Genomic DNA, 15,281 nt, shown 5'->3' with positions numbered 1-15,281 from the left:
GAGAGTATTGTTCAGAGGCAGAGTGTATGCTTAGCAGGCACGAGGTCCTGGGTTCAGTCCCCAGCACTTCCATTAAAAATAAAGAAAGAAAGAACCTAATTACCTCCAACCCGCAAAAACCCGAAAATGACTTTTTAAAAAAAGGATGAAGAATGTGAAGATGATCACGGGAGAGCATTAAACTGAGCGTGGCGCCATAAAACAACCACATGGGCTGCGATCCCACGGAACTAGCCCTGGAAATGTGTGTGACTGTTGTCACCTCTGGTTTAGAAAACAGACAGCGTGACTTGTAAAGGCCGAAGGGGCTTACTTCACAGAAAGGGGAGTGTGGAGGCAGGGAGCCTGGTGGTGTTCATGTTACTTTAGCAGCCTGTGAAGGACCGGGTTCTTCTCCTCCCTTCCGTCCTAAGTGGGACCTCCAGCCGTCACCCCTGCAGGTACCCAAGCTGGCTGCCGGCCAGGCAGGACAGTGGAGGAAGACGCCTCCGACCGCTCGCCTCTTGTTTGAGAGCTGGGAAGACCTCGCGGAGGTGCCCCACAAACCTGCCTGCATCTCGTTGGCCAGAAAGGTGTCACACAGCTGAGCCCCAGCCAGCCACCGCCAGGAGAGCGGGAACACTGACTGCCTTAGGCTTATTGGGCCCGCATTACTCCCACGCGGCTCTGGGTGCTAAGCTAGGTCACCTCCAATTCAGGTGAAGGCACTGGGTCACTGGTTGACCCGGGGTATTGCCGCTGGTGGGGTGCTGAGCGGCGTCCTGAACCCTGACGCACCCACCGTGAGGTGCCTGAAACTGGGGACGGGCCCGGATTCCTGTCCGCCCCTGTGTCTTCTGAGGCTGCCCAAGGTGCATCTTACAATAGGTGCCCAGGACACAGGAATCCGAGTGACGGGTAGATGGCATTCTGGGGTGAAATAAGCCATTTTCATTGCATGGTGGTGGGGGGTGGTCAGTGTTGCATCTGGGTTGAGCTCCGTTTTATTAGTGGCTCAATTAGGGAAAGGGGAACACAGCTCATGTTGATCCACTGCCTTCCCACTCCGCTGGGCGGAGCTCTAAGCGCTTGGCGTGTTTTCCCTCGCGAAGCCTCACGCGAGCCCCGTGGGGTGCCGACCGTCCCCGCATGGGCTGCTGAGGGGAGGCGCGTGGGGGTGCATCTGGGTCTCCCTGGAGGGCTCGTGACGACGCAGTGCGGGGCCCACCCCGGGAGTTTCTGAGCTGGGGGCCGGGAATCTGCAGTTCTAACCGGCTGCCAGGTGACGTCCATGCAGCTGGTCTGGGGACCAGACTTGGAGAACCGCTGTGTTGGAGGAACGCTAGGCTGATGGGGTGGAGCGCGGTGGTCACTAGGGAAAGTGGGCTGAGGCTGGCGCGGATGGACCTTGGACCCCCACCTATGGGGGCGTAGCCAAGCAGGAAGTGGTGGCTAAATCCTCCTCCCCATCTATCTGCTGAGCCCTGGCTCAGGCCTGCTGCCCTCCTGAGGGTGCCCTCTTCTAATCTGCAAAGGCACCGCAGAAGCTGGAGGAATCCTGGGTCTGAAGGGGTCCGACTATGTGGGACCCCGCAGGCCAGGGTCAAGGATTTGCACCGGAGGGCTTTAAGCAAATAGAACATGATCCTATTTAAGTCTTAATTAGAGCCCTCAGATGCATGGATACACTAAATGTGGTCCACCCACACAGGGGGGTATTATTCAGCCTTAGAAAGGAAGGAAATTCTGACACACGCCACAACACAGATGAATCTTGAGGGCATTCTGCTCAATGAAATAAGCCAGACCCCAAAGACAAGGACTGTATGATTCCACTTACACTAGGTGCCTAGAATAGTCAAATTCATAGGAAGAAAGTAGAATCGTGGGCTGGGGGGCAGGGGGGATGTGGAGTCAGTGTGGGCAGTTTCAGTTTGGCAAGAGGAAGAGATTTCTGGACATGGATGGTGGTAACGGTTGCACAACAGTGTGAATGTACTTAATTCCACTGAACTGTATTCTTAAAAATGGTTAAAATGGTAAACTGTGTTATTTGTGTTTTACCACACACAAAAATGGTCCCTCTGTCTGGCTGCTGTGTGAGAAGGGACTGGGCTGCAGGGCTGGGAGCAGGCCAGGGTGGAAGCGGACACTCTCTAGGGAGGCCACGCAGTCACTCAGGTGCGAGGCCACAGGGACTTAGCCCAGGAGACAGCAGTGGAGAGGAGAGAAGTGGACAGATGCAGACTCTATTTTGAAGGCAGAGCCAACAGGACCAGCAGACAGACTGGACAGGGGAGGGGGCGATGGAAAAGGACAACCCTTCCATGTTTGGGGTGGGCATTTGGGTGAATGACAGATTTATTTTCTAAGATGTGTGAATGAAAATTATTGCCTGCCAGACCAGTAAACAAAGGGCGCTGCCACCATCAGCCATCAGCCACTACCCCCACCCACAACAGCAAGGAACCCAGGATGGAGACCAGTAGGCAGCCTGGCCTCTGCCACCACACCCAACGGTACCCCCGAGGGGACTCAGGATGGCAAAGAACAGGACACTGGCCCTAGTAGCCAGGTGCAAATGGAAGGAATGATTTCAGTGAGCCCAGACTTTTGCACCTTCCCGTTAACCTAGAAAAGCACTAAATTCCTTGATTTGAGATTACTGGCTTTCTTTAACAGTAATCTTTCGATGTTCTGAATACCTGGTCTTTGTTGCCAACTCTTACATATATATTCTGGTTCCTCCTCTGCCTCTTTGGAACAGTCTTTCAGAGCTGAGAGGCTGTAACCCAGGCTTAAGTCCTCAGAAATTGTCCGCTGAATAAAAACGTAACTCTCAACTTTTAGTTGTGCAATTTTTTTTCAGTCCACAGTTGGCAGAACACTCGGGGAGAAGCAAGTTTCTTTGCTGGGGGGAGGGGGCAAAACATTCTCTTTTGCCTACCTTAGGTTTGAGATGCCTGTTAATCCAAGTGGAGACGTCAAGTAGGCAATTGTGAAGCGGGAAGCCCCGTAAAAAGACCGGCAGGACCTCCAAAGCAGAGCCACTACTCTCCTGCCAAGCAACCATCCAGTTCCCTAGCCAAGCCTCAGACGCCCCTTTTTGCCTCTGAAAAACGGCTTACCCTATATCTATTTGGCTCCTGAGCCAACTTCTGATTGGTTCTTACTTCACTCCTGATTGATCACTTCCTAACGTCTGATTGGTCTTGGTACTTCATTTGCATGGAGCATCACTTCTGATTGGTTATTTCTCTCACTCCTGATTGGTCTATGTCTACAAAGCTTGTTCCTGGTTGGTCAACTTCTGTTACACTTTATTTGCATATGATGTTGCAAAGTATAAAACTGGTAGCCTATAAAGGCCTGTGTAAACCTACAGTCGGGCTGGAGCTTAGAGTGTTAACTCTTCTGGGCCTACTGGCGTAGTAAACCTGAGTTCTCCAGCTCTCTGAGTGAGGCCTGGTTTCTTGCCAGATCCAGGTTGCTGTCACAACTGAGCTGTAACACTGAGCCGTAACACATTCTTCTGCAACATTTTGATCTGGGTGGGAACAAGATCAAGGGGTTTCCCTAGCAGAAATCGGTGTGGCTGGAACACATAGGGCGAGAGGGGAGTGGTGGGTAGAGAGGTGGGTGAGGGTACATAAGGCGACAATGAGGAGGTTGGTTTTCACCCAGTCTCAGACAGGAGGCTCTGACTCAGCCACTGACTGCTTGTGAAACCAGGGGAAAAGTTATTGTCCATCTAATGAATGCTTGTTATGCGCCAGCAACTGTCACACCCTGTCTACACAGCAGTCCGGGAGGTGGAGGTGCAGACGGGAGCAGACTCCTTCTCACCCTCACTACACGGCGGAATCCATGTGTGGACCGGGCGATGACTAGCCCTGGGTCCACGTGGTTCTGAACCGTCTGTACACTGAAGGTCCAACTCATCTCTTAGTTCTTTCCGTTCAGGCAGAAACCGTCGTGGATTCACGAGGAAGGAAACTGAGGCTGGAAACCGCGTGCCAGGCTCACAGGAGGAGCAGGGCGCCCTGGCAGCCCCGGGACCACGCTCCCCTCACGTCCGGATCCGGCGTCAACCTGGGAACTTACTAGTTCTGCATGGGTGGGGGAGGGGTGAAGCGCGACCGTTGTCAAGGAGACGCACCCCGCAGGCCCTGATTGGCGCAAAACTCTGGGCCAGCCCCTCCTCTTCTCCCGCCCGCTCCAGGGGTCTCGGGCCCCATTTCCCGAGTGCCGGCAGCCCGTAGCCTCCTCCGGTCTCCACGGCAACGCCTCCATGGCTGCTCCTCCTTCCCCGGCTCAAGAAAATCACCCCCTTCGTGACTTCTGCGCATGCCCGGGGCGCGCGCGCGCGCGCGCGCGGGCCAATGGGAAAGCCTGCATGCATTCTGGGAAATGTAGTCCAAAGTCTGGCGCGCCGAGAGGCCATATTTGCGAGGACCAATTGGCTGCTGGCGGCCCTTAGATGCATCTTGGGATATGTAGTTCTAGCGCTGGCGGAGCCATTCGAAGACCGGCGTGAGTGGGTCGCCACGGCGAGGGCCAATGGGAAGCCGTCTTTGCCGCTATGCTTCCTGGGAGATGTAGTTCTCGGGTAAGGACAGCAAGGTTGTAGGGGGAACGGACCGCAGGGTCTCCGGGAGTGTTGAGGGGGAGGGGAAAGGATGAGTTTGGCGCAAAGCCTGCCGGGGCATGGAGTCCTGGTGAGTTCTGTGCGCATGTGCGAGGAGGCGAGGGGGCTTGAGGGGCCTCGCCCGGGAGAGTAAGGTGAGCGAGGGGGGCAAGGAGGGAGGGCTTGGTGGGGGGCGGTTGGACGAGCTTTGGGGAGAGGTGGCTGGAGGCTGGAGGAGGAAGAGGAGGAGGGATGGGAGATTCGCGGGGGAGGGGATAAGGAGGAGGCCGGGGGAGGGGGAGGGGTGGGAGCGCGAACGGGTTGGGGAGGGTCGGGAAGTGGGAGGGGGTTGTGGGTCCTGGGGGCGGAGGACGCGGGAGAGAGTTGGAAACTGAGGGCGGGGGGAGGGTCGGGAAGCGGGAGGGGGAGGGCTTTCCGGCGCGGGGTGGGCTGGGCCCTGCGGAGGAGGCTGGGGGCGCCGGACGGACCCCGGGCGAGAGGTTTGCGGGTAGGGGCTCGGGGGAGGGTCGTGGTCCTGCCGCGGGCGGGTGCAGGTGGTTCGTCTCGCGCGTGTCTTTGCGAGTTGGGTCGCACTTTCACGGAGTTGTGAGGTTCCCGAGGACGAGACCAATTGCCCCGTTCCGTTCCTTTCTTTCCCGATGAAGAGTGCCCCCCTCCGTCCCTAGCCCGCTGGAAGGGGTTAAATTCGTGGGCGTGCGGTGCTTCAGGGCTGTGTGTGTTCTTATTCTCGTCTGAAGCTGCCCTCCCCTCAGCCCCAGTCACCCTTTTCTTTCCTATTTTAACCCTTGTTGCAGCTCACGCTTGGGTTTAATGCGTGTGCTTGTTTTGTGCGTAGAGGCAACCCTAGCGCCTCCCAAAGTCACAAGCACAGTGAACGCTGACTCTGCCTGAAGGCTAGCTCAGCGCAGTTGGGCGCTGTTCTCAGCGTCTTTGTATTCGTTGTATCTTGAATTATGAGCGCGACTCGGGGTTAGTAGGACTTTTCTCCCGGCTTTACAGCCGGGAAAGGGAGATTCGGTGTGTGGAAGGTACCGTAGCTTGTCCAAGGACAAATAGCTGGGACGTGGCAGAGCTGGGATTGGCTCCAGGGCCCTTATGCTCTGAGTAAATATTTGTCTAGTGGACGGGTGGCTCTCCACCGGGGGCGACTGTGTCCCCCAGGGGACTTGTGGCACTAACTGGAGACATTTTGGGTTGTCACAATTGGGGAGATAGAGCTGGCACCTGCTGGAAAGAGACCAGGGATGCTGCTAGTATTGTACGTTACATAGGGCGGCTGCCACGACACAGGATTACCGCGCCCCACAGGTCACTAGTGCAAGGGTCGGAAACCCAGGGCTGTCCAGGCCGGTCTTCACTGAACGCTTCTTCTGTGCCTGGTCTCTTCGATTCATGCTCCCCGCAACCCCCGTGGGTCAGGGGTTACTGCAGGTGGGGAATGTAAGTCCAGAAAGGGCACGTCACACGTGCAAGGTCACACCATGGATAGATGGCAGAGTTGAAAGTGGGAGCCAGGCAGGCAACTCTGGGCCGTGTCTCTTATCCATTAAGTTAATCCAGCAAGAGGAGGTGCTAGGTGCAACCGATGTGGGCTCTGGAGTCGACAGTCAGATTCCAGGTTCAGTGCTACACGGACACAGACAAAGTAATGTTACAGGTGCTTTACCGGAGGTGGCACAGGGCACTGTGGCAGCACCGGACCACTGGCCCCTCCCTGGACAATAGGGCTTGGTTTTCCCAGCAGAGCGACCTTTTGTGTGTGTGTGTGTTTTGTTTCATTTATTATTATTTTCTTTATTGAGGCACGGTTGACGTATAACATTAGCTTCAAGTGTACAGCTAGTGATCTGGTGTTTATATATTTTGCAGAATGAATGACCGCAATCATTCTAGTTAGCCTCCATCACCATCTAGTTACAGAACTTTTTCTTGTGATGAGGTGGTTTAAGGTCTACTCTCTTACCAACTTTCGAATATGCGACACGGCATTATTAACTGTCGTCACCGTGTTTTACATTATGTTGCCATGACTTGCTTATTTTGTAACTGGAACTTTGTGCCCTTTGACTCCGTTCACCCATTTGGCCCAACCCCCACCCCTGGCCTCTGGCAACCACCAGTCTGTTCTCTGAATCTATGAGCTTGTTTTATTTTTTTTCGTACCCCTTATAAGGGGCATCATATGGTATTTGTCTTTCTCTCTGTGACTTATTTCACTCAGTAGAATGCCCTCGAGAACCATCCATGTCTTCACAAATGGCAAGATTTCATTCTTTTTTAATGGCTGAATAATATTCCACTGTATGTATATGTATATGTGTGTATATATATATAATATCTTCATCCATCAATGGACACTGAATAGTATTTCATTGTACATATCTGTATGTGTGTATATATATGTGTATGTGTGTATATATACGTATATCACATCTTTTTCACCCATTTATCCATTAATGGACACTGAATAATATTCCACTGTATGTATGTGAGTACATACGTATATATGTATGTCTGTGTATATATACATCACATCTTCATTTACTCATCAGTGACGCTGCTTCCACTTCTTGGCTATTGTAGACAATGCTCCTGTGAATATGGGGTGTGTGTATTTTTTCAAATTAGTGTTTTCATTTTCTTTGGGTAAATAACCAGAAGTGGAATTGCTGTATCAAATGGTAGTTCTGTTTTTAATTTTTTGAGGAACCTCCATACTGTTTTCCATAGTGGCTGCATGGAGTGACAGTACATGCTTTCTCAGGGGCAGACCCTGAGCTAGGTGACCCAGGACCCAGAGGAGTCGGACCAGTCCTGCCCTAGGAGCTCACTGTGGCCGGCCGGGAACGTGGGTACCTGAGGTCCTCCCTGAGATCACAAGGCGCTTCGGCCTGATGCCCAGGGCCTCGCTCACTCAGTCAGACTCCATTCCCACCCTAGAGGGAACTCTCACAGCAGAACAGGCTTCTCTGCATCTTTCAAGACTTGGCTCTGGCCTTGATCCTCTGGGGAGGCTTCCCTGCCACTCCCAGGCTAGTCAGTCCTAGGATGGGTGGGTGGGTGGGAGGTGATGCCGGGACCAGCTTTAGAGCCTGACAGACATAGGTGTGCCATAAGCCTCTGCCACTTATCAGCTGGGTGACTTTGGGCCAAGATGCCTTCACATTCTCCATCTGCAAAATGGGGGCAGAAATGCTAATTGCAGAGGGCCAATCATCTTAGTGATTCTCTTTCAGTGTCAGCCAGCATGCTGGGCTCTTATATGTGGTCTCTTGCCCTCGTGAAGCTTAAATTCTTGTAAGAGAAGACAGTGTGTGGTAAGACCCAATCTTATTAAAACGCCAAGATAAAATTAATAAGGGGGATGTGATAGTAACTGCAGGGAAGGATGTGTGGGTGATTTGGGGAAGCTGTCTGAGGTGGGAAGAGTGGCATCCAGGTCTCAAAGGTGAGGAGCCAGCTGAGCAAAGATGGGGGCGAGGGAGCAGCAGGTACACAGGCCCTGAGGTAGGACCAGCCTTAAGTCTGAGACAAGAATCAGTGCCTAGCAGATGGGCACAGCTGTGCGCCGATAAAACTTTATTTAAACAAACAGGCTGCTGGTCAGTGTTTCTCAAAAGGTTTTTTAACCCAGGACCCCTTCATACTTTAAAACAATCTTTGAAGACCCCCTCCCAAAGCACTTTTTTTTTAATTGACGTATAGTTGGTTTGCAGTGTTGTGTTAATTTCTGGTGTACAGCATAGTGATTCAGTTTTTTATATATATAATATATATATGCCTATATATATTCCTTTTTGTATTCTTTTTCATTATAGGCTATTACAGGGTATTGAATATATAGTTCCCTGTGCTCTACAGTAGGACCTTGTTTATCCCAAAGCACTTTGGTTTACAGGAGTTACGTCTGCTGGTTATGCTATCATATGAGAAATTAAGGCTGAGGAATGTCAAATTGTTAATGCATTTAAAAACAGTGGTAGCCAGCTCTTCATGTGCTAACATAAATGACACCTTTTAAGTGAAAAATAACCATGTTTTCCAAAATGAAAAGTTGGAAATGTGGCATCTCACTGTCTTGACTTGAGCAGCTGGATTCTCACATCTGCCTCTGCTTTCGGCCTGTGGCCACAGCCTCTGGAAAGCCCCACCGTGTGCTCAGGAGGGAGGGTTATCTCAGGGACCACGGTTCCAGGCCAGGCTTATTTGGGGCTGGATCATTCTCCGCTGTGGGGCTGCCCGTGCACTGTAGGGTCCTTAGCAGCATCCCCCCCTCCCCCCGCCGTCCAGAAGCCAGCAGCACTGCTCTCCCCAACCCCCGTCCAACGATCAAATGTCTCCAGACCTTTCCAGGTGTCTCCCCGGAGTAATGCCACCCCTGGTTGAGAGCCCCCGCTCTGGGCTCTTGTGTCATCCTCACAGCTGAAGCCACTGCCCCGTCTGAGAAGGGGAAGAGGAAGTGGAGGGCACACAGCTTCCTGGGGGGGAGCGGGGGGGAGGGTCTTACAAAAGATGTGGCTGGGGGCCCATTAGCGTCTTGGCCTGTTGGGTGGCCATAACAGGATACCCCAGACCAGGCGGCTTCAACACCACGTTTCTTCCCCACAGTTCCGGAGGTCTGGAGGCCAGGATCGCGTGCGGGCGGATTCGGTGTCTGGTGAGGCCCCGTCCCGGCTTGCAGACGGCTGCCTTCTTGCTGTGTCACACGTGGAAGAGGGCGCCCCCTCTTCTTACCAGGCCAGCAGCCCTGTAGGAGTAGGCTGCCACCCTTATGACCTTATTTAATCTTCATTTCTTCCTAAGAGCCCATCTCCAAATACAGTCTGGTTGGGGTTAGAGCTTCACACATGACCTTGGAGGTGGGGGGTCACGGGTCTGTCCACAGTGGGTAGTAAAGAACGGATGGGGGCTTTGAGCGTCCTAAAGTGTCTGCCTTGGGGCCGGAGGGCTGGAACACGGTCGGGCACAGTGGTGCTGTGACAGCGCACGGCCTCTTGAGAGTCTGCTGCAGGCAAGTCCCCTGGGCATGCTCTGCTGCTCAGTCCTCACAGTGATGTTCGGAGGAAAGGGAGGACAGCAGGACCCAGGGTCACCCCGGGAGGGGCAGAGCAGGGGTGTGAACCCCTTGTCCCCGGGTGGGTCACGATCGCCCCTTCCCCAGCGCCTGCTGTGCACAGACTCTGAGTGTGGCTCCTCACTGGAGGGCCTGTCCCTCGGCCGCACAAGGGGAAACCGAGGCACAGAGCAGCGACGTTGCTGCTCCCGAGTGAGGCGCTGTGGCTCAAGACCCCATGCCCCTGCGCTCCTGTCCCCTGCACGGCGGAGGCGCTGGGCCCAGGGTGACGGAGCTGGTCTCTCACGGCCGGGCTTCCCTCCCCACAGGCGCTGCTGCCCCGCCAGCCCCATGGAGGCCCCAGCCGTGCAGCCCGTGAAGCAGGAGGGCCTGGCCGCCGAGGGCCTGCGCCTGGACTCGCCATGGCACCGCTTCCGCCACTTCCACCTGGGCGACGCACCTGGGCCGCGCGAGGCGCTGGGCCTGCTGCGCGCCCTGTGCCGGGACTGGCTGCGGCCCGAGGTGCACACCAAGGAGCAGATGCTGGAGTTGCTGGTGCTGGAGCAGTTCCTGAGCGCCCTGCCCGCCGACATCCAGGCCTGGGTGTGCAGCCGGCGGCCCCAGAGCGGGGAGGAGGCCGTGGTCCTGCTGGAGGAGCTCTGGGTGAGCGGGGGCGGCTGCGGGCGGGCCTCGGCCCGAGGGGTCAGCCCCTGCCCTAAGCAGACCGACAGCAGGCGCCATGGCCCGAAGCCCAGGGTGTGGCTGCAGTGGGGACGCTCTAGGGCAGGTGTGAGCAGGGCCCACAGGACCTTCTGGCACTCGGTGCAAGTTCGGGGTCCCCAGGACCACCTGGTCTGACAGTTGGGTGGAAGGACTCAGGACTCACTGAAAGCTGTTCTGCTCACAGTTACGGTTGGCGGCGGCGAGTGGAGGGTCACCAGGGCCGGGAGAGGCACCGCGGGTACAATGGGAGCTCCCCGTTTAACCCGGGAACCACCAGGCTGTTTCCCACCAAGGCTGCACCGTTTCACACCCCCCACCTCCTGGGAAGAGGAGTCCAGCTCCTGGGGCCTCTTACTGTCGTCCTCAGTGGACGCTGAGTGAATGACCGGAGGGATGGGAAACCTGTGTCAGACCGTCGGCCTTCTCTGTGACGGCTCAGAAAACGTTTCCCAGGAAGAGGTCAAGACACAGGAGGGCCGAGGTGCAGGCGGGGGCCGGGCACGAGGCCCGCTAGCTCCCTGAGTGCCTCTAGCCACAGACCTGTCTGGGGGCCCTGGGGTCAGTTTGGTGGGCTGGGTGGAGCAGTCTCACCTGGAGCCCCCACTCAGATGGGAGGACACAGAGCTCCCAGCCTCTGTGGGGCCCAGTGACCCCGAGTGATGTCCGCCCAGTTGCACCTGGGCCGGCACGCCCAGTGGGTCCCCCACAGTCCTCAGGCAAACACAGGCCTGAGGATGTCCACTGCTGCGGGGGCCCCTGCAGGGTGGATGCGGGAGAAGTAACAACACATCCACACGAACCTCGTGCACAGTACTACGTGAGGGTAGCAGGGCAGTGTCGCTCATAAGGGCACGTGGCCTGTGCGCCAGCCGGGCGTCTCTTAGCCACAGGAGTGAAACACTGGCACACCCTGCAGTGTGGGGAGACTCCGAACCGTGAGGAAGGAGCCGGTCACTAGGAAGGACCCCTGGCTGCGTGGTTCTGTTCGCATGCGATGCCCTGAGGCAGACCCACAGGGGCGGGAGCAGATTAGTGGTTCCCAGGGGCCTGGGGCAGGGAATTGGGGAGCGACTGCTCACAGGTGCCGGCTTTATTTGGAGGTGACAAAAATATTCTACATTTGATTGTGCTGACGGTTGCACAATTGAATACACTAAAAACCACTGAACTGTGCTTTAAGTGGGTGACTTCTGTGGTGCCCAGGACACCGTCTGCCGTTTACCGTGGCCTGGACTTAGAGGTCCAGCAGGGGCCACCACAGAAGCAGGTGGCGGGTCAGCACCCACGGCACCGTAGCACGCTGATCGCAATCTCGAATCATGTCACGACAGAGCCGCTTTTTATGAAAGGCTCGGCGCCAGCGATGGCACAGAAGCCAGCCAGGCCAGCCCCTGTCCCCCGGAGCCCACCACCCGCTGGGGAGGTGGGCAGGCACAGATACGACAGTGCAGTGTGACAGTTCAGGCGTCCCCAGTGCAGAGGTCGACCAGACCTTCCAGGGAGGAAGGACGCCGACTCTGTACAAACTTTTCCCAAAAGCTGAGTGGAGGGAACATTCTCGGCTCATCCTGTGGGGCCGGCTTCCCCCAGAGCGAGCGACCGGACTGAGAGGGGAGGGGCGGCGGCTCGGGCTCCTCAGCTGGGACTGTGCTTCCTCTTGTCTCAGGGACCAGCGACGAGGGCCCCTCGGGATGCGACCTCTGATGGCTCCAGGGTCGGCGTGGCAAAGGAAGAATGTGAGACGGCGCCCCTAGGTGAGCAGCTCACCCCCTCCCCACACCTCTCCCGGCATCAGAAGCCCCTCGTCTCCCAGCCCAGGCGGGGATCCTCTCTCGTCCATCATTTGTTTCTTCAGTGAGCATCCCTGACGTCCCTGCCGTGTGCCCAGCCTGTGCTGGGCACCGGGGCAGGAGCGGAATCAGACACGGGTGGGGGTCGGACAGGACAGCGAGCGCTGGTGACGAGCACCAGCCGTGAGCACGGGCAGGCATGGCTCTGCCAGCTCCCTGCAATCCTGCCGCAGCCCTGGAGATACCCGGCTTTATCAGCCGCGTTTTGTCACTGCAGAAACCCAGGCGCAGGGAGATGACACAGGATGAAGTGCTGGCCAGGCCAGAGTGGCACCAAGGCCATCTGACCCCAGAGCCTCTGTGCCAAGTTCTCAGCTCGGCGCAGCCTCCTGCAGTCTCGCAAGTCCCGTTGGCCCCTACTGAGTCGAGCTTCTCCCCACCCGGTGGATCTAGTTGCTGTGGCTGGGGCTGTGGCGCTCAGTCCCCATTGGCCAGGCCTGCCACACGTACCCGAGCTGGGGGCGGGCAGGCGCTGGCCCCATCTGAGCACATGCGTTAGGGTGAGGAAGGGAAAATGAGGCTGAACCTTGTCAAAAGTAGGGAACAGACTATGGAGACAAAACCCAGGGACCCCATCAGAGGCAGGAAGATGACTGGTGCTAGCGTGGAGCCAGGGGCTGGAGACCTGGGGGGACGGAGGGTGTCACTGACCTCCCACCAGGGCCAGGAGGGGTCTGGGGAGCTGAGGGGTCATCTCTGAGGTCGGACATGGAGGCAGCTGGATGGACGCCCATAGGGGCAAGGAGGGACCCGGGTTTCCAGCTTGGGAGCCTGTGGTCTCAGGACAAAGCATGGCCCTGGCCTGATAAACACCATCAGGACCCACAGAGCACAGAGGATGCCTGTGGGCCTCCAGAAGAGGACAGACAGGGGTGGAAGCTCCAGAACACTTCCTGGGGAGGGCAGGTCAGGAAGGGAGCAAGGCTGGGAAGGCAGCCCTGAGGCAGTGCCCTCCTGTGTCCCTAAACAGGACGACAGCATTGCACCCGCTCTCACTGGGCCGCGTGGGGTTGGAGTGAGGGCGCTCTGAAGTGTTCAGCACTGGGCCAGGCACACGGGGAGCAATCGACTTGTTAGTAACTCCTGTTTTTATCACACTTGTCGTAGTGTTACACTTAAAAACAAAGGTTGCTCATCTCCTCGGAACTCCATAGAGCAGTCTGAAAACCTGGAGAAAGGAAATGGGTGTTTCATCCACCCACCCAGCTTATCTCCCCACTTACCCACCCACCCACCTACCAATCCGCCCGCCCACCCATCCATCCAGGCCTATACCCTCTAACGTGTATTCACTTATCTACCCACCCAGTTCCTCCTCTCCCGTTCGTCAGCCATCCATCCATCCAGTTACTGGGCGTTTACTGTGCTCCAGGCACGGCGCTGTGCAGGGACACGGGGGTGAATAAAAAGCTAACCCTAACCCTTACCCCACCCCACCCCCGCTCTGGGACTGCTCCGCTAACCGTGACACGGCCGCCCTCCCGGCCCCCCCCCCCACCTCCTCTTGCGCGGAGCTTGCCGCCCTGACTGCGCCTTTGCCCGGCAGGAGACTCGGCCCCCGGGGCTGACGAAGCGGCGACGGGGGACGCCCCGGCGGCGCGCGCCTACAAGCAGGAGCCGGGCAGCCCCCCGCCGGCCCCGCCGACCCCGCCGGCGCCCGGCCCGCCCGCCTTCCTGCCGGCCCCGGGCTCCGTGTCCTGCCCGGAGTGCGGCAAGGCCTCGCTGAAGCCGGCCCACCTGCTGCGCCACCGGCAGAGCCACTCTGGCGAGAAGCCGCACGCCTGCCCCGAGTGTGGCAAGGCCTTCCGGCGCAAGGAGCACCTGCGGCGCCACCGCGGCACGCACCCCGGCGGCCCCGGGCCGGCCCTGCGCCCGCTGCCCGCGCGCGAGAAGCCGCACGCCTGCTGCGAGTGCGGCAAGACCTTCTACTGGCGCGAGCACCTGGTGCGCCACCGCAAGACGCACTCGGGGGCGCGGCCGTTCGCCTGCTGGGAGTGCGGCAAGGGCTTTCGGGCGCCGCGAGCACGTGCTGCGCCACCAGCGCATCCACGGGCGCGCGGCCGGCGGCGGCGGCGGCGGCGGCGCGGGCGGGGCGGCGGCGCCGGGCGCAGAGGGCGGGGGCCCTTTCCCGCCCTGGCCGCTGGGGTAGCCCCGCGCGCCCCGCCGTCCTCCTCCCGCACCAGCCCCTCTCCCCGCCTCTCCTCCTGCGGCGCCTCCCTGGTCAAAACCTCCGATGCCCTAGCGTTCTCTGTTCCTTCCCCCACTCTCTCTACATGTCCCAGTCCTCACTCTTCCTATGCAGGCCTCACCTCCGTCCTCACAGCCTCTCCCACCGCGCCGGAGGTGCCCCCTCACGTCCTCCTCTCCCCCTCCGTCTTCACTCCCTCCCTCTCCCCTGGGGTCAGGAGCCCAGAAGAGGAGCAAGGGCCAGAGCAGCAGGCACTCCCCCCCCCCCGCCCCCTACCCTGTCCTCCATCAGGAGGAGGCTGAAGGAAGAGGCCTGGGTCTTGTCCCTAGGCGACCCCTCAGGGCAGGCTGGAGGACTGGGAAAGGGTGGTGGTTCTGACAGGACAGACCTAGGCTCTGGCTTTGGGCTCCCTGGCCTGGCTCCTCCCCGCGAGCCAGGAAGGCCTGAGATGGACAGAGATACCTGCTCGTGGGAAGCGCTTTAGGGACAACAGTTCACCAGCATCTGGAGACTAATAAAGTCACTGATGTGTTGTGCAGGCCCCGAGTGTCCCGTTCTGTCCTTGGGTCTCCTCCCTGAGCTCACGGTGGAGGGGAGGGGCACTGCGGGCCCGCCTCGGATCCTCCTCCGGGCCACGTGGGGGGCGGGGTGTCTGGGCTCAGCCTAGGGGCCTGGTTCCTTGTCCTTGAACCCGGTGATGAGCTGAGCCCCGTGAGAGGCGATGGGAGATGAGTTTCCGCAGGCGTCTGTGCCGCAGGGGAATTGCTCAGACATGCGGTTTATCCAGCTCGCTCAGTGGCCCCAGGAGCCGGTTCCTCTGCCTCCCTCACGGAGGCAGGA

At 57.9% G+C, this 15,281-nt stretch overlaps 1 protein-coding gene and 1 long non-coding RNA gene across 2 annotated transcripts; one reads left to right on the top strand and one right to left on the bottom strand.

The window, feature by feature from the left end:
* The first annotated feature begins 4,346 nt into the window (after positions 1 to 4,346).
* Positions 4,347 to 14,536, top strand: ZNF444 (zinc finger protein 444). The gene is given in 6 exon segments (XM_032487594.1): positions 4,347 to 4,588; positions 9,236 to 9,376; positions 10,010 to 10,343; positions 12,070 to 12,157; positions 13,800 to 14,260; positions 14,262 to 14,536. Coding segments are annotated over 6 exon segments (1,392 nt in total). The 5' UTR covers positions 4,347 to 4,361; the 3' UTR covers positions 14,403 to 14,536.
* LOC116665996 lies at positions 13,324 to 13,791 on the bottom strand. Its single transcript, XR_004322846.1, has 2 exons — positions 13,559 to 13,791; positions 13,324 to 13,421 (listed from the first exon to the last, which is right to left on the bottom strand). It is a non-coding gene; the product is annotated as an uncharacterized LOC116665996 (long non-coding RNA).
* Positions 14,537 to 15,281: the final 745 nt, after the last annotated feature.

This window comes from Camelus ferus, chromosome 9 (genome assembly GCF_009834535.1).
Source record: "Camelus ferus isolate YT-003-E chromosome 9, BCGSAC_Cfer_1.0, whole genome shotgun sequence".
NCBI classification, from domain to species: domain Eukaryota; kingdom Metazoa; phylum Chordata; class Mammalia; order Artiodactyla; family Camelidae; genus Camelus; species Camelus ferus.
Note: the sequence above shows the minus strand (reverse complement) of the source record. Positions and strands in the feature narration are given on the sequence as shown.